At 38.0% G+C, this 26,479-nt stretch overlaps 1 protein-coding gene across 2 annotated transcripts in view; it reads right to left on the bottom strand.

Annotated features, from left to right (window-relative positions):
- ARHGAP10 (Rho GTPase activating protein 10) overlaps positions 1 to 26,479 on the bottom strand; it is a 145,350-nt gene that overhangs the window by 66,559 nt on the left and 52,312 nt on the right. The window contains exons 4-13 of one of the 2 annotated variants that reach the window (XM_032110384.1): positions 25,464 to 25,535; positions 22,128 to 22,229; positions 19,042 to 19,152; positions 16,887 to 16,991; positions 13,101 to 13,230; positions 11,669 to 11,775; positions 9,914 to 10,008; positions 7,021 to 7,102; positions 5,951 to 5,993; positions 4,593 to 4,658 (exon numbers count right to left, since the gene is read on the bottom strand). In XM_032110384.1, the coding sequence (XP_031966275.1) occupies positions 4,593 to 4,658; positions 5,951 to 5,993; positions 7,021 to 7,102; positions 9,914 to 10,008; positions 11,669 to 11,775; positions 13,101 to 13,230; positions 16,887 to 16,991; positions 19,042 to 19,152; positions 22,128 to 22,229; positions 25,464 to 25,535 (913 nt within the window). The remainder of the gene's footprint in view (positions 1 to 4,592; positions 4,659 to 5,950; positions 5,994 to 7,020; positions 7,103 to 9,913; positions 10,009 to 11,668; positions 11,776 to 13,100; positions 13,231 to 16,886; positions 16,992 to 19,041; positions 19,153 to 22,127; positions 22,230 to 25,463; positions 25,536 to 26,479) is intronic. The other variant, XM_032110385.1, reaches the window with a different exon arrangement.

Raw genomic sequence — 26,479 nt, 5'->3', positions numbered from 1 at the left:
CCAGCTATGTGGCCACAACACTATTCTTCTCAAAATATGAAGTTATCAACACAGCCAAATAAGTTTTCCAATGATACCTAGAGCAAGTATGATAGCATGCTATGCACCACTTGGAGACACTAAAAAAAACCTCAACAATATAGTCCTTGATACACTCCAAACAAGAATGCACTACAAATCTGTCCTGAGAGTAGCAAATACTTTTTGCTTCAAACTTCTCAGAGGTGTCCAGGAAAATTCTGGTACCAAACTAACACCAAGCCTTGCCAAAATGCATCACACTTTTTTTATGCAATGTCTTCTACTACTTTTAGTACCACAGAACAAGCCTTCTGCATCATATGCAAGATGCTAAAAAGCTGTAAGAAATACTGTCACACTCAGCTTTTGCTCATCTCAGAAGTTGATTTGTGACCTCCTGTGCATCTAACATTAAAACTGGGGGGAACCAACCGTGCTGACCCCAAACATACATTTACGGGCTTAGAAATAATCGAGGTCAAACCACAAAACCTATTGCTCAGTATTAAAACTGACAGGATAATGCAGGAGTCTCTGAAAAATGGCAGCATTGAAACCATGACAATCCTCCAGCAATAATCATGAGTCTGTGATAGAGATTATCAGATAATTGATCGGTTTCAAATTCATCAACCCAAAAAAAGCACAGCTAATTGCTAGCAGACATCAAGGAGCTCAAAGAGGCATTAATATTTCAACATAGTTTTAGATGATACCTTTAAACATACTTGCAAATGATGTTTTATTTAAAATATACAAACCTAGTTTGAAACAGTCCTATTTCTGATTTAATCTGCACATTTCAGATCTTCAGCACACCCAGCACTGATAACGCTTGGCATTTACAGAACACAATTGACAGGATGACTCATTGCAAGGAATAGCTCACCACTGACTGAAATGCTGAAGGGTTCAGACGCTCTGTCTGCCGGCTCAACCACTACTGGCAACCTGGAGCAGTAAAGCCCCACAGCACAACTTCCTTCATATTTACATTATCTCAAGATGTTTGGCTGCCTGATACCAGAATTTGGCACAGGTACACAGTTTGTTAAACATGCTTAGAAATGTAAGGTATTGTAAGCAAGATAGTAATTTATACTATTGTAAGCAAGGTACATAGTAGGCAAGTTTACTTTGCGACCGGCACTGTGCACGAGGCTGACACAGACTTGCAATATAGCTGCAAATACAACTTTTTATACCAAAATCCATGGCACAGAAACTGCCAAACAAGTGACACTCTAAATTCAAGGTAACGACAGAGGGGTTTTTGTCACTTGCAAAGGTTTTCTACTCCCTCCTCACGAGGTACTATCTGCCTGAGGAGCAGACGGCCTGGACACGCAGCTCAATGCTGCCATCTCTCTCTGCAGCTCAGATTGGCAACTCCGGTAGTTCTGAACTCGAGACAAACACTGCTTCGGCAAACACTTCACCCATCACGTCCCCTCAGAAGGTACAACCAACTACTTGCACACAAAAACGTGCACAGAGCCTTTACTAGTGGAGCAAACAGCTCTTGGTTGTTTCTATAAACATCTACCCCATTCTGTTATTCTCAGTAGAGAATAATAAATTAAATACTCCGAACAGAATCCCCAAATGCTCTCTCCAAGACAAAACATAGGTGCACATCCAACCAGCAAGGTACTTAGTATGCAAGAGATGGGGTGCATATCCTGATACCTCAGCACCTCCTACCAGGTAAAGCACAGCCAATCTCTTGGAAGGCAATGCTGAATCAGAAGCTCACATGCATTTTAACCAAGACACCGATTTTTGTGCTTCTATTCATTCAAAGCAAATAATTCCCTTTTTGGCTTTATAAAAGGGAACATAACTGAGAAAAAAATTATCCAGCCATTGACAAGTTTATGTTCGATATCTCTGTTATGCTCTTCTCTCTCTGAATACCAGACTACTTCTGCTGTGACATGACAAGACTATTCTCAGTTTCCACCCACACTAGACTGTCCTCTCTTTCCACCCACGCCAACCTCACACCCATTATGATTAAAAGAGATAAAAACATGGCACACAAGCACCGTCTCTGAAGAAGCATCTGTCCTGTTTTCTGCTGCTGAATATAACTTGCTTTTGATGTGTTATCATTGAAGTAAAATAACCAAGTAAAAACTGTTTTCAAGAAAAAGCACAGGTAGAAAATTCTGCAGCTTGAGAGATGGATTTTCTTCATCATACAACTATTTGTCCAAACTCTTTTGAGACAAGCAACTGAATGCTCTCCCAGCCTCCATTTGTTTAGCTCAACAGACATCAGCAGAAGGTCCTTTAGGGGTTTTCTTGTTTTGTTTTGGAGTGGTTTACTTGGTTTGGTTTGTTTTGTTTTTTAAATGCAGTTGATGTTAAATTGAGAATCAGTAAACAGAAAATCAACGACTGCTTGAAATGTACTGGACAAATCAATTGGATTGAAACTGAGCTAAATGGATTGTTGAGTTCCTGGAAGGTAGTATCTCACCTCAGTATATTCTTGGAACCCCAAGAAAAGAAATATTCATCGAACACTGATTTATTTTCTTTCTTGAATACTCTCCAAAACAAAATTAATAGACACAAGTCTTTTCCGTTGGCCGTAATTACCACAAAGCACTCTATTAACTGTACATCTTACAAAGGCTGTGTACAAGGGACAGCAAAGCTGCAAAATCTCCAAAGATTTTGGGAACTTTAACCCTCTCCCAAGTATGTTTCAGGGCAGATCCCACCATGGGGAGATGTCCTGCTAACCCATGAAAGCTCATCATTTGTCTTGAACAAGAGAGTTACACAAGTATTTTGCACCTTCTTACACGCCCCTAAATCAAGGCATAAAGGACAGAGTGAACTTAAACCTCCACTCAGTTTAACCTATCCACCCACAGCCCTGAGGAGAAAAAACGCCCAAAAAACAACAAAAAACATTTTCCCAAATAGCCACTTCATGAAGAAAATGTTCACATTTTTCCACAGCTGTGTTTTTGTTTCACTTTTCTTGCAGGGTGTCAGAAAAGAAAAAAAAAATAGCCAACCCACTACTTGAAGAAAACTATTTGAACACACTTAAAAATAATAAACCAAAATATAGTATACTCCACACTGCTTATAGTAAGGAGGATTCATGAGGTATTGTAAGGTAGTCAGTCACTGTACCGTAGGCCAAAACTACCTTTCATTACATGAGCACATGTACCCTTTTCATTAAATCTGCCTCATTCACTGCAAAGAGAAGATCCAGACTACACTGAGACAGGGTTTTGCAGTGAAGACAACTTATCTGTAGGATGCCAGCTTTATCTGCAATGTTTCCCAGCTGAAATATTCAGAGTGTAAATGCCGGTAACTGAAATTTTAAAGTGATGAGACAGGCAAACTTATCTGAAAAATATTCAAAAGAACAGAATGAACAAAAATAACACCAGATAGAATATGGCCTAATCTGGAATAACATCTTTAATGCAGCAGACAGGACTGATACAAAAAGCTTTAACAAAAAAAAAAATACACGTTACATACTTCTTGCTGTTTAAATGCAAAATTCTAAGTATCACGAAGGCTGCTTGTGTTCCTAGTAATATTGTACAGTAAGTGTATACATGGAAGACACTTTTTCAGTAAAATGCTGCACTGACAGCAAGCATGAACCTGCTCCTCTGTTCATCTCACTTAAGCTGGACTGTGATACACAGAGATTTAAGTATTCTGCCTTGTGCTGTGCCAGACCCCTAGGAAAAAAGGATTCAATTCCTGAAAAATTCTAAGCGTCCCCTTTAGGAGTTGGAAGGAAAGCCAACAATTTAGGAGGAAACCAAAATGCAAACAAAGAAATTACAACATCTCTTTTAACAAACTGAGACATAGACTGTAACCAAGTACCAACTTTCACACCTTCACCTCTTTTTTTAAAGACCACAACCAAACAAGCTGGTTCTCCACACCATGCCATATAAAATGCAGTGAGTCTCAGAGTGACTGGTCACCACACACTTCAGCAGAGCATCCCCAAAATCAATCCCAAATACCTCTTGAATACTGTTGCACAGTGACCTCTCCTCCATCTCCAGTTCTGGAACTACAGCAATGAGTATATGCAACAATAAATCCCAACAGATTCTTTGCTCCTGGTGTGATACTAACTCCACGAAAAGTACTTCAACATGTTTTGTTAATCACTTGCCTGCTCAGCTCCTGTTCTTCTGTCTTAAGAGACTGAACAGAAATGAAACACTAAAATAAATTACTCTGTTCCAACAGCAAAGCAAAGGTACAGGCACTGCCTTCAAAACACAGGTTTCTCTTAGCTGCTGTACACAAACATTGGCTCCCTTTGTCAAGAGAGGTGCTATTTCCTACTTGTGAGCACTTCTGGCAAACACATTTCTTGCGAGAAAGCCATACATAAGAGGATGGGACTGGACAGACTCCTGTTCTGGTCAGTTTATCAGTGAAATGTCTGCCATGGTAAAGTCTTTTCCAGAGATCTACAGGAGACTTTATCATAGAGGCCTTCTTCACAGAGCAGACCAACTGCTTCACCCTCTTCACAAACAGGTTGGGTTGATCATTACCTCGTGTTTCAACAGCACTGATGCACTTTTTGATGATGGTGAACCCTATCTTATCCAATTGTGCACCTACAAGAAAAAAAAAAAAGGTTGAACAGTTTTAAAGCACCATTACAATTATGTCTTTCACCGAAAATAAGGCTGGACTCGATCATAAAGCTAGAACTTTTGAGGCAAAACTGTAAATATTCTGAAATTGGTAGAATACATCACTTTTTATAGAGAAATTCTGCTTTTCTCCTTCACAACCGTGCCTAGCCCAAGCAAAGGCTTGTTCTGGTGATAGTGGCTTCAGTGAATCTGTTCACAGCAGCATCCTTTGAAGAATGGGATCTCTGATTAGTTACACATGTTAGCAGATGCAAGATGGAATTTAACAGTACTTACTGCAACATCGACAACATCTGAGAGAGTTCACCAAATGGGACAAGGAAGTACTTATGATGAAAAAACATAATCATCAACAGCAGGGCTTTTACTGAGTCCTACCCTCAGCCAAAGAAATTCCCACACTAAAGATACAGGACACATGTATATCATTTCACAGCAGTTAATGATCTGACTACATGAAAGCAGATGCATGAACAGGACAACAGCTGAGCTCCAGCATTCCTTTGTTGTTTCTATCTTACTCTTTTTCTTCACATCAAAACTTCATTTAAAAGCTTATATTGCAAAACTGCCCTCCCCCCAAACATCTGGCCTTCTTGCTCCTGAGGACCTGGTCTTGCACCATGAAAAGAAAAAAATCTGTGGAAAAATTTCTATTAATAACACCAGGATCCAGCTTTAATCAGCAATTTCAAGTTCTTAAAAAAGCAGGCAGAAATTGCCCCATAATCAAAGAAGGATACCTGTTTTCACTCTCATACTTTGCTAACAGAAGAAAGCTAATGTTATCTAAAGAAAGCCATCTCTTCTACTTCCATATCTTGATTTATATTTTAAATGCACACGTTCAGCTTTTTTGCTGATCTTAACATTCAACTGCAACTGCTTTTAAAACCGTACTTACACAGACTAACAGAAATGTACACACAATCTGGATTAAGAAATTGTGATGCATTTACATACAAATTCACTCTTGAATCAATTTCAGGCATGAAGTAAATTGACAAAAACAATTAGACTATTTCTCCAGCTTATGTCCAGTCCTACAATTCTTACGTATGTACTGAGTTACTGAGTTAAACCCGCTAATTACAAAATCCACAAGTTATATTCAAAACTCAAGACTTAAATGTAAAATAATTAAGCTGGATCCACAGGAAAACAAAAAAAAAAAAAAAAGAAATTACCTTTGCCTTTCTCAATTGTAAAATATTAACAAAATCAGCCTTAATGCTAATTCAAATACTTACTTCCCTCTCGTTTTGCATTCGCTCTATTCAAGTTGATGAACAGCTAACACAAAAAGAGTAAAAAAGGCATAAATTATTTTAAAGACTTCCATGAAACCAGAAAAAAAGACACCCTCAATCTTAATGCTCAGTAGGCACAAATACAGTTGTTTACAGCTAGAACATCACCACCAGCAGCTCTAACAGCAAGACCAGAGGTCTGTGCCCCCTCAGAACAATGTTAGCTACAGCCACTGAAATTCACTGTGATTTATGTGGTCCATGTTACTATGTTTCTCCACAGGTTAACTTCCCTCATAGCGTCAAGCTCACTCAAATTGTTAAGAATTTGATAAGTCCTGGGACTTACGTCCCAGTTTGGCATTCCCAGAAGTTGTAAACTTACTGGGGAGTCCAGCTCAGCCAACATGCCATGGTAATAAACACCTCTGCAAATGAAACCAGATGAGTGTAACAATGAGGTCAATCAAACCTACAACTGCTGGGGCAGACACGTGACTGTGTCACTGTCTAGAACACCCCATTATTTCTGGCCCACAAGACCAATATATTTATCATTATAAGAATAAATAGTGTGTTTCAATTCAACATTTCACACCCATTTCCTGATGGGAGGCAGAAATTAAGCAAATTCATGTACAACCTCAGTCCCATTGACAAGGACTTTTCTGATCTGGTTTAAAAAAAATAATAATAATACCATGTAACTCACTCATGCAAGTTTTGCCACTGGAATGCAGCATGTCAGCATAAGACTAAGTGAACATGCTTATACTAGACATTTTCTACAGCACCAATATTATCACTGGGATGGGAAACCATTTATAAAAATCGATGCTGTCATTACAATGAAAAATTCTCATATCAGCATTAGCAGTTATCTACACTGAGCTTTACCAAGTTACTCATCTCTCTTGAGTTTTATTTCACTTTTATCCTTTATTCACTGAATCTATTATTTTTCAAACTACATAATCCCCATTTATTAAAGTATAAATGGGATCAGAGCATAGGGGGGTGAGAGAATTCTCCAGTACACCATAAAATAATATTTTTAAAATTATGCTTACAGCTTCTTTTCCATCCAAGGCTTCCATCCACAGCTTCCTGTCTTCCTCAGAAAATGCCTGCATGGTCACAGGAACTCCAGGCCTGCAAATGCACCAACAACATAAAACGACTGCATTCACCAGAAACTAAAAAATTCTTGTCAAATTCTATTTCCAACTACAAGCAAAGCCCATGGTCCTAAAAGGCAGGCTTCATTTTTTTTTGCTTAATAACTGAACACTGCTGAGCTTGAAAATAAAAGGTATAGAAGTGATCCATGCAGTGAGCAATAGGGAGAACAGGGAGGAGAAAAGAAAGTGAATGTAATCTGCAAACTATTTATTTGAAATAGCTCATTGTTGATGACTTGCTGATTCCAACACTTGCTGGAGTTACTGAGTTTTGTGAATTGTAAAACTTGGATTTGCATTGCTGTTAGATGAAAAATGGCATTTGTTAACTCAATATATAATCTTCATCTTTAAAGCAGCAACAATGATCATAGCTTGCAAGTAAACACCTTATGAAAATAACTATCTTAATTTGGTAAAAAATGAAAACCAAACCATTTAGCTCTTTTCACTAAATTGCAATTGTAAAGGTATCAGAGTATCACCTGGAAGCAATACATCAAACTCAGTACATGCTGCATGAAATACCATTTATTTGTCTTCAAAATAAAGTCAAAGGAAATGAAACCTTCCCTCCTTGTCCTGCATTGGAAAAAATTAAAATCTAGGTAGTATTTCAGAAAGATAATGCTTTTTTTATAAATAAAGTAACTTTTTCCTACCCTAGAAGACACTGCTATTTCCGTACAATTTAAATTTCTCTACATTTACCACTAAAAATGATAAATTACCATTTACTTCAACTAAACATGATGGAGTACTAGAAACAGAAAAAAGCATCACTTCCCAGAGATTTAGCCAGAATCTTAGAACCCTCAGAGCTGTAAGTGTATCAGAATTTAAAGAAGACATAACCATCTCAGCTTTCCTTTTCAAAGAAAAATATGCAAATTTTCAGCAAGCTCCAAATTATGCTTAAGTCACACACAAGGCTGAATGTTTGCTACTTAAAAGTCTTCCCTAAAATTTTATGACCTTGCCTCCTTCCAAAGCACAGTACCAAAGAAAGCCCCATGCCCAGCTGTCAATCCCTGTTTTATTTTTTAACTTGGGCAAGCTGAGGGATAAGTGTGCCCTGAACTGATACCAAGGAAACAAGCTAATGGCCTGCAGCACAGACCTAATCTCCATGGGAACATCTCAGTACTGCACACACATATTATTAAAAGAAAAATGTCTGATATCAAGGTCACAGTGGACCAGTTGTGTCTATTATATCAAGACAAAAAGATGAACTAGATTTTTTCCCACTTTCACCAGAGAAGAGAATGAAAAAGTGTTTTGCAGGATCAAGGAAACACTGCTCTCTATCCATCTCTGTATAAACTCCAGATACCCCACTGAGCAGATGACACACAGAGGGGCACAGACTGACATTTCTCACGCTACTTTTTAGAAACTTTACCAGATTCAGTTTGAAATCTCTTATCCCTACTGACCAACACACTGACACCAGAGGAGTTGAGGTCTGGAGTATAAATCTCCACTCCTTTTTGTACTGTTGGGACGCAGTGTTAGAATAGTTAAACCACATCCTCTTCAACTCAAAAATTCAAGTTCAAACCATGCTGTAGAGTGATGACAAACATCACCTGAGCTGTAAATGAGCATCTCTTGTCATCTGCCATGTGGGCTAGAAGTTTTCTGATGCAGTTGAAGTTTCACATGCCTTTACCCATTGGCTGTTGTAGGAAGAACATGCCTCAGGCCAGTCTGACTGGCCACAGGAGCTTGGCATAGCCTCTGATCAAAGTTTGATCACGTGATCCTTATCACAGACATATCTGCATACCATTAGCATTCAAGGGACAGCGGAGCCTGACACCACTGACCCGTGCTGCTTTTGAAGTGAAAAGCACTAAGAATCTGATGAAAAAAAGATTACAAGCCTATAAAACTTGAAGACCTACTACTATATGATAAATTAGCATGTAGTTAATTGGTATAATTAAGGAGTGAACAACTAGATTAAAAACAGCTCAGAGGGGGTGGATGCAAAAACTCAGCAACAATCTACTAATTTATATCTAGCATTTAATTCTAGACATGATCCATTTCTGCACAAATACAATCTGCATCAAAAGAATGTAGCATTAGCACAGCCATATTTATCTGGAGTACCCTATTAAGTTGGATCCTCTCACCTTCATAAATGAAGGAAGACTAAAATGCTGTTGAAAACCAGTATCATACTTTGAGATCCTTTAGTTGAAAAAATTAGCAATTCTTTTCTTCAGAAATAGAGCAACAAGTGGTGCTTCAAAAAGACAATGGCAACAACATTCAAGATGCAGTGCATGATTATACCAGCCCCAAAAAGCCTCAAAATCCCAATAACCTTATTTTCAATCTGAAAATCCAGCGTATCTCCCCAGCAACACCTCATTTTGGAATGCAAGGTTATGATACAATGTGGTTATGACTACATGAATAATTACTGCAATCAGCCTTTCACTAACAGCTGTATGTTTTTCAATTCAAGCCATGTTTCTTCACTGTGATAACAACTCTTAATAGCCCCTCTTAACTTTTTCTGTGCTTTTCTTTAATGGGAGCTCAGGCAATGTCTACATTTCAGTTTAGTTCCTCCCTGCTTCTGCTGTGCACAGCTGAGATAAAACCCAGTGAGCCATGGCAGTGCTTGCCTGCTCCTCCAGTGACCCTTTCCCACTGGAAATCTGACTGAGGATCAAAGAAATCAGAAGAAAACACGACAGTAATTTTGCAGTAGTTTTAACTACTGGTTAGAAAGAGCTCTTCCTAGTGTCCTTCACAAGCTTACCTGTCTGAAGCTTCTAAGTCAAAACAGAATCGCCTGTCTATTGTATCTGTATTTCTTTTGGTACAATAGGTAAGGACGAAGAGTTCCGCATCACCCTGTGAAAAGAAAGTTTTTATAAGCTTGACCCAGTTTTTAGAAGTTTTTATAAGCTCCAGTAAGCCAGCTGTACAAGCCAAGTAAGGTAAATTTATATTAAAGTAATGGCAAAAGCAATACTGAAAACTGACACTTGCAAAAGAATTCGCCCATGTTTGCAGTTCACTTTTCTACACAGTAACACATAAATTCTACAGTCATTTATGGGACATAAATCTAAAAATATTGAGTCCATTTTAGCTGGTACTTTACAGAATGACTCAGTACCACAGTAAGTTAAACTAACAAAAATACTTTGCGCTTGTTACAATATAAACACACAGAGAGACCTTTCCCATTTTATGTCAGCCAGAGTGGTTCCCATGGTAAAGGCCATTGCTACACTAACTAGAACAAAGGAAGAGCTCTTTACTATCTGTAACGTGTCTTACAGAACCAATTCTTCCTTCCTTTAAGACCAACACCAGGACTTCATTTTACCCAGGAATCACAAACTCACTGTGAAGGCTGCATGAGTTGTACCAGCTTAATTCAGGATTAACTGTACATTTTAATTATTTCTTGTCCTATTCAGCATCTCCAGACACAGAAGGCTGTCACTGAAGGAGTAACTACAAGGGTTTCCAAGTGGAAGATCTTTTAATACAGCAGAAATGGCTTCATAGGTGTTTTAGAATGCTGAATGCTCAGACACATACTATATACTATACTAAATAAAATGGCTTATTACAATTAGAGTAAATTAGGATAAAAAATTAATAGAAGTACTGAAGTGATTAAGGAAACCAAATACCACTGATTTTCAGTATATCAGGTTTTCCAAAGCTTTTGAAAGATTCTTCCAAATTCAATACATCTGTAAATACAGAGTCCTCAAAATTACGAAAGCCATCTCCCCTCTGCTGAAACGAACAGGATATAATAACTTGATAAAATTCTAACAACATGATTTTCTTTAACCAATTTGAAGACAGGGCAGGGTGCTGCATTTACAGGCATACTGGCTCCAGCATTAGTTTCCAGATTCAGATTTACTTTTTCCTTGCAACAAAATGCATTTTATCCCTATTAATACATTCATTTAATGTGTCATCTGTAAAGGTACCAAGTGCCATCAACTCCCAACTATTTCAGTAGGAAGTAAAGCTATTGAAAGATAAACAAAGTCTTGGGTCTTGAATATTTCAAATGCTATCAAAGATATCTGAAATTATATTCAGTTATCAGTACAAATTATATTCTTATGAAAATGCACTTTTCTAATCCCACTTCCAGTACTTATATCTCTAAAAGAAAAATCTAACCGGAGCACGTAAGAAAGAAATTTCTAAGTCCATTCTATTTTCCTGATTTATACTTTAATAAGTTAAAGGCCTCATGGATAAACCAGATTCTAAATGGTGAAACACTGCATGTTATCTGTGCCAGGTCCTCTGGTCTTCTAAAAGGAAGTAACAAAAAAGTCTGGAGAATTCTTATCTATTAATCCATCCACTACTTCAGGTTAATGTCCTTAAATGGCAGACTGAATTGCAAGAGGAAAGGCAAAAAAAGGGGCAAGGAGACTAGAAAGGCAAAGCACTTGACACACCTTATTTGAAACATTCTCGAATCTTGATACAGGACAAGTGTAAGAGTAGAATATGTAAATATACGTACAACTTTCCCTCCTGATCTGTGTTCAAATGGGATCATGGAGAACTTCTTTGTCTCTTTCCTGTACATGCAATAGTGCTTCACCCAACTGGAACCAAAGGGAGCAGGCCCTACACAACACAAAAGCAATAAATAGTATGTACTTTTTCCAGTTTCTGCATTTTCTTCTCCTGCTTTCTAAAATGATACTTAAGAGCCCTACTTAATTCCTAATAATGAGGTATTTAAAGCAAAGGTATTAATTAAGAATATTATACAAAATAACACAAATGTTAAACAGTGCTTACTATTCTAAAAACTGATGCATGTTGTATTTCACACTTATACTTAAGGAGAAATGGAAAGAATTATTAATGTATCCTTGTCTCACTATTACAGACAAAATTATTTTTCCCTATAAATATCCCTTTGAAACTTTTATTTAGCAGAACACAGAAAGCTAGATTTATACCTGGTACCTTGAAGCTAAATAACCACAGATTACCACACCTCTGTTGCAACTTCTACACAATCTATTGATTAAGGTCTGATCACAGCTTCTGCCACCAGAATTCTCTCCCATTAATCAGGATATACCCTATACAGAATACATTTACTTTGGAGCTCAGCTTACTGCATGTAGTATTGCTGAGATTTGCACCATAATGTTAACTGTTAAAACTTGGATTCTGACTCTTTCTATCTCCTCACTTCTATTACTTTACTTCTCAAAAAAAATAAGTCTGCAAATGAATCTTCTCACTCTATAAGGGAAAACATCTTAAAATATGATTTACGCAAAATGTTAAAAAATAAATAATAAATTACAATAAATTGTCATTCCTTGTGCAACAAGAGCTCTGCATCTTGTTTGGCTTTTTTACTAGTGTGAGAAAGATTTATAATTGTTTGAAGTGTTGACAGGATATGATTTGTGTGACATGCACCTTCACAGCAAGAATTTTAACACCAGCTACCTAACATATACCCTGCTTTATTTGACCCTATCATCACAATTAGGTAATGAAAGTGTATCAATGAATCAAGGAAATGACACTCAATTTCATTATACTCATCTAGCCCAATTTTCTGAGGCTAATTTGACAACTCATGTTGGTGGCTGACAACAAATCTTTGACAGTTCTAGGAGAGACCATTGGTAAGGGATTAAAAATAAGATGAAATCCATTTTTTGGTCAAACAAAACTTCCCAGAATTCAGTCACTTTCACTACAAACTGTCACATTTTCAGCTTCCTATTCTTTTTATGAGCCACAGTAACAATGCTATTAGAGACTTACAACATTTACTCAGATGAGTCTTTAATCAACTGTAAATTCTTTGCACCTTCATGTTGCCTGTAGAGATAAGACTTGCCTGTGTGCCCAAAAATCAGTATCATGGGAATGATAGACACACCCAATATGGGCACTGTGGAATGCAAAATACACCTTACTTTTCTCCTGTACATAGAGGTAGCCTTCCATCGTGAAGTGATTTGCTCTTTTGTGCTCCTGAGGATTTCTTCTGATCTTGTTCATGAGCTCCTCTACCTCTGACCTTGTTCCTTCAAAACGATTTCGTGTCTAAAACGAGACAGCAAAAAGCCTTTGGTAAAGAGAATGGAAGAAAGACTTGCTCTTCCTGGCAGATAGGAGTTGTAATCACGTACTGGGTTTGCACAGCAAGGTTTTGGTGATGGGGGACTACAGAGGGGGCCTCTGTGAGAAGGTGATAGAAGCTTCTTCTATGTCCCACAAAGCCAGTGCCAGCCAGCTCCAAGACGGACCAGCCACTGATCAGTGACCATGGTGGAGCCTCTGGGATAATGCATTTAAGAGGGAGAACCCACACAGTGCCAACTGCAGCCAAAGAGTGGAGTGAGAATATGTGAGAGGAACAGCTCTGCACCCAGGCCAGTGCAGAAGGAGGGGCAGGAGGTGCTCCAGGTGCTGGAGCCGAGATTCCCCTGCAGCCCATGGGGCAGACCATGGTGAGGCAGCTGTGCCCCTGCAGCCCATGTGAAGGACTCACATCGGATAAGCCCATGGAGGACTCTCTCAAGTGGGAGAGACCTCATGCTGGAGCAGGGGAAGAGTGTCAGGATTCCTCCCCCTGAGGACAAAGTAGCAGTAGAGGCATCATGTGACGAACTGACTGTAACCCTCATTCCCCTGCACCGCTGAGGGAAGAAGGGAGAAAGGTGTGTTTAAGACTTGGTTTTATTTCTCATTACCCTAATCTGGTATTAAATTAAACTGATATCTCCCAGTCAAGTCTGTTTTGCCTGTAATTGGTCTCCCTGTCCTGATCTCAATCCACAAACTCTCCAGCTAAGGAGGGGAGTGATAGAGCAGCTTTGGTGGGTCTCTGGCATCCAGCCAGGGCCAGCCCACCACAAATAACTATAAAATGAGACAATGATTCAGGCCATTTTAGGACATATACATATTTACTGTCCAACTTTTCTGATATTCTTCCAAATTAATGCGTGTTTTAGATAACAGCTGCTGTGACTGTGCAAAGCACACAGACTGCTGGAGTAGGTTTCTAAAACAATGCACTGACCTGTTCAGAGGGAAGTAAAACACTGACTGCAAAATGAATTTGAATATTGAAATTTCCCTAGAAAAATATTACTACATATATTGGCTTAATTTGAGACTCTTACTTGTCAGGAAGTAGAGGGTTTTCTGTGGTTATTGAGGAAAAAGTTTCAGGAAGGTCATCAATAACATATACAGACTGAGACTATATATGTGCCAAATGTTTTGACCATACGCAAGCAGAAGTATGCAAAAACAACCCCAAAAAACCTCAGAAGTCCAGTTGATTATTATTCCTGAATGTCACTTATTCCAAAGTCTGCAAGCAGCTGGAAGAGAAACATTTATCAGAATAAACAGATTGTTTAGCAAAAACAATCAGAAAGTAACCATGCCACTCATAAGTTATACAACAGGACTACACAAAACAACAGAGTAGCTCACACCTGCCACAAGAAACTCTTCGGTTTGGTCTGAAAAGCACTGGTAATTGGTCAATGAGCAAATAAAACCAAAACAATCATGGTAATACCTGGTTTTCTCTACATACACACCTGTCCGAACAGCAAACACTGAAAACACACATTTAAATTCCAAGCTGGTACTTTCCCCAGCTGGTACATGTGTTTTGAGGAAAGCACTGGTTCCAGATGAAGGCTTATGTGTCTTTTTGCTTGCTGAAAGTACCTTTATTTTTCTGAAAATGCTGCCTCACCTATTCTATCTTTTCCCCAGGACAAGCATACAAGATAATGTGACTTTGGAAGAATCAGCTTTCTAGAGCTTGGGCTAAAAGACTGGGGTGGGTCTTTTTCTTTCTTTCATTTGAGGAAGGCAGAGGGGCAGTGAGAGGAGGACAGGGTTTGGGGCAGGGTGTGGAGAGGAAATCCATAGGATAATTCTCACAGTAAAGACAACCTGAATGAAAGGGAAGGCAACTACTACTATAGTTATACTGGCAACTCTTAAATCACTCTCTGTATCCAGCTAGGCTCTCTGTACTGAATCTTGTACCCTTCAATTTCTAACACATCAATCCAGTGTTCTGCCAGCAGCTCAGCTGTACCACAGGCAAACCCCAGTTCATTTTTCCTTTGGGATGTCTTGTTGATCTTCAGCACAGAGGAGAATGTGTCATGTCCTCTCACAGTCTTTTCAAATGCTTCCTTCTACCTTCGATACTTGTTGAGCCTTGTTCTCCCTTCTCTCTACAGCCTCTATCTATTCATAAAACTTGAGCTGCAAAGCTCAAGCTCTTTAGAATTTGGTGGGACACACTGTGACACCATTCAGTCAATTGAAAATGCAGCTGCTGAGATTAGCTTACTTTCTTACTGCTCATCACTTCTTCAGATCACTCCACTGGCTCTTTTCCATCTGTATTCTGAAACCCAGCTCTTCAAAACTGTATCACAGCTTCCCTCTCATGTTTCATCCTGCATCAGCTCCCCTCTATGCTGCTCCTCACTCTGTTAAGCTAAGCACAGAGAAGAAGCAAGTCTGGCCTGACATTTCCCCCACAAGCACTGACTTCTGCCACAAGTCTGCTTATGAAGTTACCACTAATTAGTTCCCCTTCTCAAACCAAACCACAGCTCAAACAGAAACTTGACACTTGAACACACAGGAAGAAAATTAAAGGAATGGTATCCTGACACATGAATAACATCACTATGCACTACAACAACTGCAATCCTCTCTTCTGCCCTTCCGCTTCCCTGCTAGTTAAGCCATTTCTAAAAACAGACTGTCCTCTCCAAGAAGTAGTTTCTGTGTCTTAATTCCAGATGCCCTCAGAGGTCAACAAAACAAATGCACCATCAGGAACTGATTGTTTGCAGTAAGGTATGTGGTTTGCTCCCTACCAAGAGGCCTCTGGCACACCCAAGTTCCTCTGAGCAAGCTTTATTCTTCAACAGATCTCCAAGAAGCAAACAGACCATCTGACTAGTGACTCGTCAGCCCCATTGCTTCAGCCTGTCACCTTGCTTCCTGCTCTCCCAGTCCAGATCACACCTGGTAATTTGGGGTGAGGGCACACTAAACTAGTGGTGGCCCCCCTTAGCCTGTCCCTGAAGGAACACATCATTTTGTCAAATACACCATGGGTGCTAACACCAAGTCTCCTCACACAGTTCTGCACCCCAAACCAACAGGGATGTTCTCGTCTGAAAGGGCTGCTGCAAGACAAACAGAAACTCCACACTGCTGTGACCAGCTGTTTTTCTTCCCTTTTCTTAGTCATGGATAATGACACTCTATGGGGAAATGACCCTCAGACATGATCACCACATACTTAACTTCAAAGAACACCCAAAACACTGAAAACTCTGCTATTTTGTTACCCATACTCTGAGTTATGCAGTGTTGTATGCATTTTTAAATAATTCCATTGATTTTTAAATAATCCTTGCATTACTTCTCTCTCTCTCAAAAAAAAAAAAAAGGGAAAAAATAAGGAGCGGGGAGCCTTTTACTTTGTACTTGCTTTTTACAGTATTATTAGAAATTCCAAAGAACTCGCTGGAATTAGCAATGATTTGTCCAGTGATGTGGTTTGTTATCCAGGAGATGGCACCACATCCCCAAAATTCACAGGCAATGCACTCACATGGAACTAAGTATTGGCAATACAGACACTGCACTTGCAGCAACTTCAGCGAGTGATTTTACTCACAAAAGTAGACTCGACTTACATTTTGTATATTTATCTGCAGGGCCATTTTGTAATGATTGAAGTCTTTAGCAAGTTCATATCCCTGGTGATAGAAAGTGAACAAACCCTGAAAAAATGATAGCACCTGAAACAGAAATAAAACATTTGTTACAACAAAAAACTCCATTTGCTTGAATACAGCTGCTGCATACAAGTTTTTTCAGAAAGCTCAGAGATGACAAAATGATTATTTTAAAGTAAGTTTCCACCAATGCCTACACTTTCTGAGTAATATTTAAATCCAAATGATGATCTATGTATACAGACATTTTTGGATGGTCCTTTCTCTGGAATTTCACAACTGATCTCTACTTTCCGTTTGACCATAGGGAATGTATATCCCGTGTTCCCAAACTTCCCTAAGTAATGTTTTCCTACAGCTGCTCTGATACCAGTGATGTCTGGAACACATTTGTGCACAAGGAGAAAATGATCATTCTGTCTTTTAGTCACCATTTCCCTGGTCATTCCCTTCTCTGCTAATGACCACGTGGAGATGACTTTCACATCAGTCATCTCGTTCGCTGGAAGAAGGAAGCTTTCCCCATTGCTGCTTTTTGTGCACAGATCTGACCTTCTGTCAGAACCAGCAAGTGATCCACTTAGCACATTCTGACTTTAGTGTTTCAATTTAAAAGAACAAACAAGCTGTACTACACTGGAAGCAGCATGAGGTGTAGTCCTGTCTAACTCTCCTGTTTAGTTAAGGCTGCTGGAACGAAGCAAGTGACTCATGAAAGAACAGCTCTCTAAAGAGAACAAGCCAAAGAATGTATTTAAGAAAGTCTGAAGTCATATCAAATAAACCATTTTCAAAAAATGCAAAAAACCACATCAACTTTAAGTATTATTAAGGGAAAAGGGAGCAAGAATTTGGTACAAAATAATTTCAGCTTTCTAGTCTAGTGTAAACTTCACGTACAAATTAAGCAACATAAAGCTCAGCACCATCCAGAAGGAGCTTTCACAAATGACAAAGGGACATGTTGCAAGAACATAATTTCCAGATTCATTTCTCTACTCTGGCTCTGAAGAAATTTCAAATGTTCTGAAACAATAACCAAATGCAAAGCTATTTAGAATTTTAAAAAAATCTAAAAACTGGAAAATTTTTTTAAAAAGTAAAAACCAAAACATCTACACAAAAAAGCCCCCACACAACCATTTTTTCACAGCATTTTCCCATTCTTTATACAGTGTTAAAATAATTGCAGTAATTTATTCCCCCTTAAGGATTTTAGCAATTTTTTCATACGGGAATAAACTATATTAAAACAGACAGTTCTTATTAATTCCATAATGACCAGCTAGGGTCATTTGGAACTTTTTTCATTATTACATTAAAGCAATTGTATCAGAATGAAAGGACAGACTTGGCCCAAAAGCACAGAGTTCAGAGCATGAGTGAATGGAAGACATTTCTACAATTCATCCTCTCTTTATCTCAGTATTACACTTACTGTTCTCTTGTTGTTTGATAAATTTGTATTTATACCACCAAGCTAATACACATTTCAGAAAATTTTAGACTAAGTTCTTCTCATAGATTTAAGAAAGCCTGGTCAGTGCATATGTAATTTTCATTGAAATTCAACGAAGCCCCTTGATTTCTTCACAGATTCAATTGCAAGTGAAATTAAACATCAGGCTACCCAATAATGGGCTTCTCATCCAGCAGCACACTCTTAATTGATTTACACCTGCAATTCTTCATTAACAGGCCTCTAAGCCCAACCTTCATTATGAAAATTAGATTCTTTGCATTAGTTACCAATAACATTTCATTGGTTAGAAAACCCACAGCAAGAATCCTGACACCAACATCTTCTTGAATCCTCCATTCTATCTCACAACGTGAAGTGAGGTTCTTACAGTACAACAAAGGTTTCACACATTTTCTCAAAATCAGCATCAGTGGGTCCAAATCAGCTCTAATTACTGAGGTCAACTTTGCCATGCCTGGTTAAGTTTATCTGCACCAGGAATCTGTGCAGACATACCAAGTTGGTTTAAATTCTGTTAAGTCACGCAATTGGTTGTGTGTTCCAGAAAAAAGAGCTTGGCTGTCATCCAATTGCATTCCTCCTCCATCCCTTAGAAAGCAGGGAGAGTAGGTTGAATTCACTGATACTTACAGGCTCCACACACTCAAATTTCTTCCGCTCCTGGATCTCCTGCAACTTGCACACGTACTCAAGGGACAGCTCATAGAAGTGTTTCCTATTCTGCTCCACTTGGTTATCTGCCTGCACACAGAGCACACCTCATGAAGTTTCACAGGCATTTTGCAGACAGCTTCAGGATGACATACAAGTGGCAAGCAGATAATTTTCACCATATTTGAGGTATGTGTTACGACATAGATCATTCATTTACTTTTAAACAGCAGCAGCAATTCCCTTTCACATATGTTGTTTTGAATGATGAGGCTAGATTTTTTTAGAAGACTTCCAGCAACACCCCTTCAAGCTTCTTTTCTAGGGAATCCAACTTTTAATAGCATTGCAAAGGTACCTGCCCAAACAGAGAGGGATCTAAGAGGGGGAAATCATCTCTCCAGTCAAATTAAGGAAGAAAATGTTATTTTTGAAAACTACAGTGCTGGTGCTGTAAGTTTTACTCTATAACCCAAATAACTGTTGCAAGTAGCCAGAATGCTGCTGTACCCATCCCACACCTGTGCTCATTCTGACCGGCTAGAAACATAACAGAAAAAAGTTCACTTATTGGTACAACACTTCACAGCTTCCACAGAGCATCAAATATTTAGAAATGCAGCCTTACTACCTGCAGCTGATATTTAGGACAGCTTTGCAGAAATGCCAACACCATATTGATGCTGAACAGTTACATTTCAGCTGCCATCCATCTGCCCATAAATTTTTCACTTTCTAGCATCTAGGTATTATTTTAGGAAGTTATTATTTAAGGTACATGTAAGATTTGTTAAAATGAATCTTAAAACTGGGTGACAGAAACTTTTATTAAAATACATTAAAGAAAAGCTACAAAAGGCTACTCTAAGTAACTAACACTTAGTCTTCACCCACAAAGATAATACAAAATGCTTCTACACTGAAGTACAAAAGGAAGTGGAAAAAGGGTTAGGTGAAAGGACAAGACTTACTATCAGACTCTCTCTTAAATACTGAGACTACATCCTTCAGGCTGAACAGTGACTGCTGTGCTTTAAGAGGATAAGCCAAATTAGATTTAAGACAGTTTTGCCTTAAGACGTGCTTGGCTGTACTGCTCTGTGCTGGAAAACTCTCAGCAGTTAAAGGGGCATGACCACAAATGCCATGAAATAAATAAAGCCCTGATAAGTATTTCAGTAAGCAAATGTGTTTCAACAAGCCACGCTATTTTGATGCATTCCATAAACTGTGGAATTGTTTGAGTTGTCAGCCTATAAACACAGGAATTGTTTGAGTTGTCAGCTAAGCTTCTAATCATATGCACATGAAAGGTACCACAACACCCTAGAAAGAGACTCTGAAGTGGATTTTCAAGGACATCTGGCTCACCACACAACCCAGAATACAATACCCAACACAGCCATTTTATTGTTTTATCCCACTTTCCCTGCTAATAAATTATCACATCTCTCAGTTTTTGAGGCATGAGCCTCGCCATGCACCCAGCAAGTTGCACTGTAGTTTGTGTACTGCTGAAGAAAGACAGAAGTGAGAGACACACTGTGCCTCAGTGAAGTACAGGAATACCCCGCCACCAAGAGAGTCCAAAGTTATGTTAATGTTAAGACACACTCCACAACATGGCATGTTTTTCATCAAATTTTTGTCAATTTTATCCCTGCACTATTTACTCCAGTCAGGAACTGACACAACTAAAATGAATAAAACTAAATTATATACATTACAATGCAATCATATACTCCTATTCTCTAAGCTTGTGCAAGAAATTGTTTCCTACTACTTCCTCTGACAACATGCTGCAAGGACCTTTTTTCTTTAAATTGTTTATAAATTTATACCTCAGAATTAAATATACAAATGCAAGAGCCTGACTGAAGAATTTTTGCTCGTGAAACTTTGAAGGACATTTACAACAAATCTGTTTGCCCATTCTAGATTTCCCACACGCTCTAAAGCTTCAGGCTATATTTGATACAGCTTCAAAATGCCTCTTACAGGCATTATGTATTTTTCCATTGAGCTTAAGTCCCATTTCAGATTTGATATCGAGAACCACATTTCATCAAGCGATCATAATCAGCCCTTTATCATTTTCTCTGTGTCAAGTTCTTTGGCAGCCGATCAATTTGATAAAAGTACAGGTCCTGACACATGAGCCATGCCCAGTACCTTCACTGGGACAACTCAACTCCCCAAAAGACACTTGTTTACACATTTGAGGGTCTATGTTGCAAATGCAGCATGGTGAAGTGACATCCTACGGATACTCAAGAGCAGAGAAGTTCCTGGGTAACTCTGCCAGTTATATTAACCATTTTTATGAAAAATGGCATAGAATATTTGAGATGGGGTAGAGGGCAGGGACCGGAGCTATATATGAAGGAAATATTAAGGTTTTTTATACTCTAGGCACTAATAATTCAGACATATCTGGGGGAAAAAAAAACCCTTTTGGCTACAGCAAGTGTCTGCAAGTTTTCTCTGCAGTCTTCTCACATACTATTTGCTGTTGCTCCAGAAACAAAAACTATTACAAATAAGTTGATGATGATAATAAACCCAGAGAGACAGAAGGAATGCCAGGCAAAACAGATCTATCAGTTATAAATTGTCAACAAATTTTTTATAGCACTACTCAAGAAAATCCCAAACCAAATCTTCAAAATGGCAGAAAAAGAAATGGCACAGACCCACTTTATTTGGGAATAAAAGTCTTGCTGTCCTCTGCATGAAGTATTATCACAGGACACTTAGTCAATAGGCACAATGCAATGCAAATCACAGCAATGGCAAAGCCCTGTAAGAAATGCAGAGTTTTTCACAGTATGTTTGCACTTAGCTCTTCCCTTAATTATATATAAAAATGACATGATGCTCAGGGCTTTGTACACACACAGACCCCCTGATTTGGAAAATGGTGGAGGTACTAAGTTCAGCAAATACTGATTTTCTCACCAATCTTTCCGGATGAGAAATTTTTTTTTGTTTTATCACTGAGAATGCTGTTTCTGCATTTAAGTATATTTACCTATACCCTATAAAAAAAAGAGAGGCAACAATACCTCTTGTAATTGTAGCTCCTTCTTCTTAGCTGATAAATTCAAATGTTTCTCCAACAAACTGTAGTTCTTCTCTGTCTCTTTATCAAACTTCTTCTTTTCCTCCTAGACACAGAAACAAAGTGGCAACCATGTAAATATAAAAGTGTACTATTTTTCTTCTTTAAAATTCTAGTTCATCAGGAACAAAGAGAAAAAAATGTCATAGTTCCAGTAAGTAGAGAAAAATATGCTCCATGTCATTTAAAAAATTAATTTAAAGGCTAACTTGAAATGAAATCCCATCACATCACTATGGTGTAGCTTATTACACAGATGCTTACATCATCTAAGTTAAAAAAAGCAAAAAACCTGACCTCCTCTTGACGTATTGTATATTTCATTACTTTCAGGGATCACCCACACCACCTTGGTTTTGAATAGAGGACTTCAATGGAAACACCAGTTTCACTGAAAAAAATAACCTTTCTAAAATTCACAAGGGAAAAGTTCCAACAGCTCAAAGCCCAAAGCAAATACACCTCTATATTCAAAAGGTTTTCTCCATTTTAAAGTTATACAACGACCTCTGTGCTGAATTCCTGTTTCTACCAGAATTTTATCGTGCCCATGACAAAAAAACAATAAAAATTAAAATATCCATAAAACTTAATACCATAGTATCAAAAGAGAAACTCTCACAGACACATATGACTATCATTTGCACAATGCAAATCCATTTCTCCAGCCACCAAAAGCAATGTATTGGAAGAGGGACAGTCATTACTTTTTTTTTTTTTTTTTAGGAAATCTGAGTTTCTGAATCTAATATAGTAGAAGATATCGTAAAACAAATTGATTCTTCAGTTCCAGTTTCCTAACACAGTGTATTAAGGCAAAAATCAATATTCATGAATTCAACCAACCAGTTTTGAAGCTATTTTTAGTATATCTAATTGCAGTTGAAAATAACTTCAAGTAAGTAAAATCAAGTATTTAATTACATATTCAAGAACTGGCAGATTTACTCACCAGAAAGATACTAGTTCAATTAAAGTATTTTTCCTCCTCTGTAGATTTGAAATCACATTTAAATGTATTCTACCCAAACCCCTGGTTAAACTCTACAGACATAATTGCTCTTTTTTTCTCCTCTTAACCTTTCATTTTGAATAATACTATATATACTATGTTATAAGAGAGACACATTCTTGTTCTCTGAGCTGTTACATTCTGAAGATGGCATTACATTAAAGAGGCTGTTTAGGATTGCTTCTCAGCAAGGACTTTCACGAAAATTTTTTTCCCCCCATTATGAGACTCAGAATTTCCTTTAAAAAAGGAGCCACAATATTTGTTATCAACTGAGAAACATGAAGATATGTGTATGGTATCAGGGTGATAAGCGATAACATATTAGCAACATGGAATGAGGAAGAAAGTGGAGTGCAGGGAAGGAGGTGAATCTTTATGTTTATATTAGCAAAATTTCCATTGATGTGGTGAACATTTGAATGCTCCCAGAAAAAAAGAAGAGAGTTCTCTTAACTTCTTAATAGGCAAAGCCAGAAACTTTACACACGTAGCTCAGGATTAGTGCAGCAACACCTTTCACTAAGGGGTAATTCAATAAGGGTCTCAGCTTCCAGCTCTGTGAAGCTAAACTTTCCTTCTGTTCTTTTCTTCTTAAGCTTAACTCAGACCATTTCATCAGCAGGAGATGTAAGATACAGAAAAAACCTGAGGCAGCAGATTCAACTTTTATTTTGTAATGGTAGAGCGTAAATCTTTCCTAAAGCAAATACTACACAATGCTGCAAATATATTTCACCACTAGATGCCATAGCCCGGTTTTCAGAGCTAAGCAGAGTTATACTTCCAGTGCCAGTGCTTTGATGACACTGAATAATTATTCAGTTAAGAATATTCCAAGAGCTGAATAATTTTAGAGGGTTTTTATTTAAATATTCTACAATTATATAAGACTTCTATTTAAAGGTCATTAAGAATTCTGTCCAAAAAAAAAGGTCTAGATCAGAAATAAAAGCTACAGCTTCACAGACACAATGTGCAGGGACACAAGGAAGAAACATCCATCCAAACAAAATGGGAGATGTAGACTGCGTGAATGTAATTTGTGTTAGAAGAGTCAGGGAGAGAATTCTGACTAGGAAATGAGTGAAGATATAAGATAATTTAAAGGCGTAGGGGTTCTCACCCCAAAAAAACAGCAATATTCTTTCACAGCAAAAATACTGCTGAAATAATGCATTCATGACACAGCTGCTTCTGTGACAATAGGTTACATTCAGAACAAATTCCCTCTTTCCTTGGAAGACTGGCTATATTACAGTCCAAGTTTTTATTGTGTGTTGGTTGGGTCACCTAATATACTTCTCTCAAGTCCATAAAATTACACAAAGCTCATTGTACCATTGAGCTGAGAGGATTTATGATCAACAGAGCATTTTCAGTTCGTGAACACTGAAATCATACGCAGAACATGTTAAAAGTCAAAATGCCAAAGTCAAAATGTATAGTGCTCTCATAAGTGAAACATTGTCTTATATATCACTAGTGATGAAATCATGAAATTATAAAATAAAACATATGCGAGTATTTTGAAAATGTATTGAATTTTACAACAGAAGGGTACAATAAAATGCTGGTTTCTTTTCTATTTTTTTAATAAGCACTTAAATATCTTACTGCAAAAAGGAAGGTAGACAGGTACAAATTTGTCCTTGTTACTTTTATCCAAATCTAGTCTGCACTTAATCCATGAAGCTTACTTTGCCTTTTTTTAAATATACGCAACTTAGTGACAATCTTAAAAAAATTACCAAACACTTTCATCAAAAACACTTTGAATGAGATCTTGTCCTTAGTCTCTTCACCCCTATTAGTTCCATGCATACAGAGCCAATGAGTTATTTATTCAAAACAAAAAATTAAATAAAGGCAATTTTCACTTGCAGGTGGCAAAAGTGCAGTTAAAAGCATATGGATGAGCGAGCTTCTTTAGGTAGTTAATATTTTTCAGCCTCTCATTGTGCAACTGCAAGCAAACACAAAGCAGAACAGGGTTACCCATTAGGAAGGGGGGAAGGTTGTTAGCAGGATTATTCCTACTCCAGACATAGGAGATAAGGAAGGTGGGGAGGAGGAAGGGAAAGGACACATTCTTCTCTTCTTAAAACATTCCATTTGTTTCTGAAGCAAGTTCTCAAAGTAGAAACAAAAAAAGTGTGAACAGATGAAATATCAGCAACAATATGTTTCTGCCAATTACATGTCATTAATACAATGCAATCCAAGTAGGGAAAATAAGCAAACTTATAAAGGCAAGGAAGGACAAACCTTTACAGCTCCTAGCTGCTCTTTCCTAAATCTTTCCAAAGGTTTGATCAGAGTTTCAGTAACACTGAGTGCCTAAAGAAAAAAAAGCATGGGTTAGGTTTCTGTAGCCAGATTGATGAGTCACATCAGCATCAGCAATAAAAAGAAAAAAGCAAGCAGGTTCTGGGGTAAAATAACAGAAGCATGCAAGTTAGGACTTCTAACTCAAAAAAAAAAAAAAAAGAAAAAAAGAAAAAAAAATCACATCTCTGAGTTCATTCAAGCTTACAGAATTTCTATCCTCTAATTCAATCCACTATCAGGAAAATTAAATTTAAAACAAATGCAGAAATTTCCAGGTTGCACCCAAACTGCAACTGCTCCATTTGCGCCAGTCTTGCAGATCAGGTTGAAGGCTTCAATGCCTGAACACCAGAATGAGACAGAGGACAACTGAGTTTCACTAGGGGATGCAAAAATTTCTGCAACAAGAAGCACTACAAACAACTGCAGAATAGACCAGTGAGTAGCAAATAATAATCTTTTAAGACATAGTTAGCACCATTAGGCATTGATACAAATCTCCAAATATTTACGCACTGAAGTACGTTAATAAGACCTTAAGTTAAGCTAAGTTACAAAATCAAGAGGTACAAAGTCAATAAACAAGAGGTTGAGATGACTGGGTGAGCATCCACCAGTGCACTTATGATATAAAGCCTCATGGCCATAGTAAAGAGAAAAAAGAAGGACACAATATTCCATCATAAGACAGAAAACTGTAGCTTATTGGATCTGCACGGCTACTAATTAACATGAAATGTCACTGAAGATGGAGCAGGGTTCTGTTTGGTGCAAACAATACTTAAATTTTTTTTTTTAAATTTGACATTTCAGGAAAGGCTGGTATTTTTTGAACATAACAGCAGCATGGAAAAGATGGCAAGAGTATTGCAGATGTGGAGGAGCAAGTGGGACCCTTCTGGTCACTCCTAAGGCAGACCCACAGAGCTAACCATGCCCAGGGCTGGGCTTAG

Source organism: Corvus moneduloides, chromosome 5, assembly GCF_009650955.1.
Source record: "Corvus moneduloides isolate bCorMon1 chromosome 5, bCorMon1.pri, whole genome shotgun sequence".
NCBI classification, from domain to species: domain Eukaryota; kingdom Metazoa; phylum Chordata; class Aves; order Passeriformes; family Corvidae; genus Corvus; species Corvus moneduloides.
Note: the sequence above shows the minus strand (reverse complement) of the source record. Positions and strands in the feature narration are given on the sequence as shown.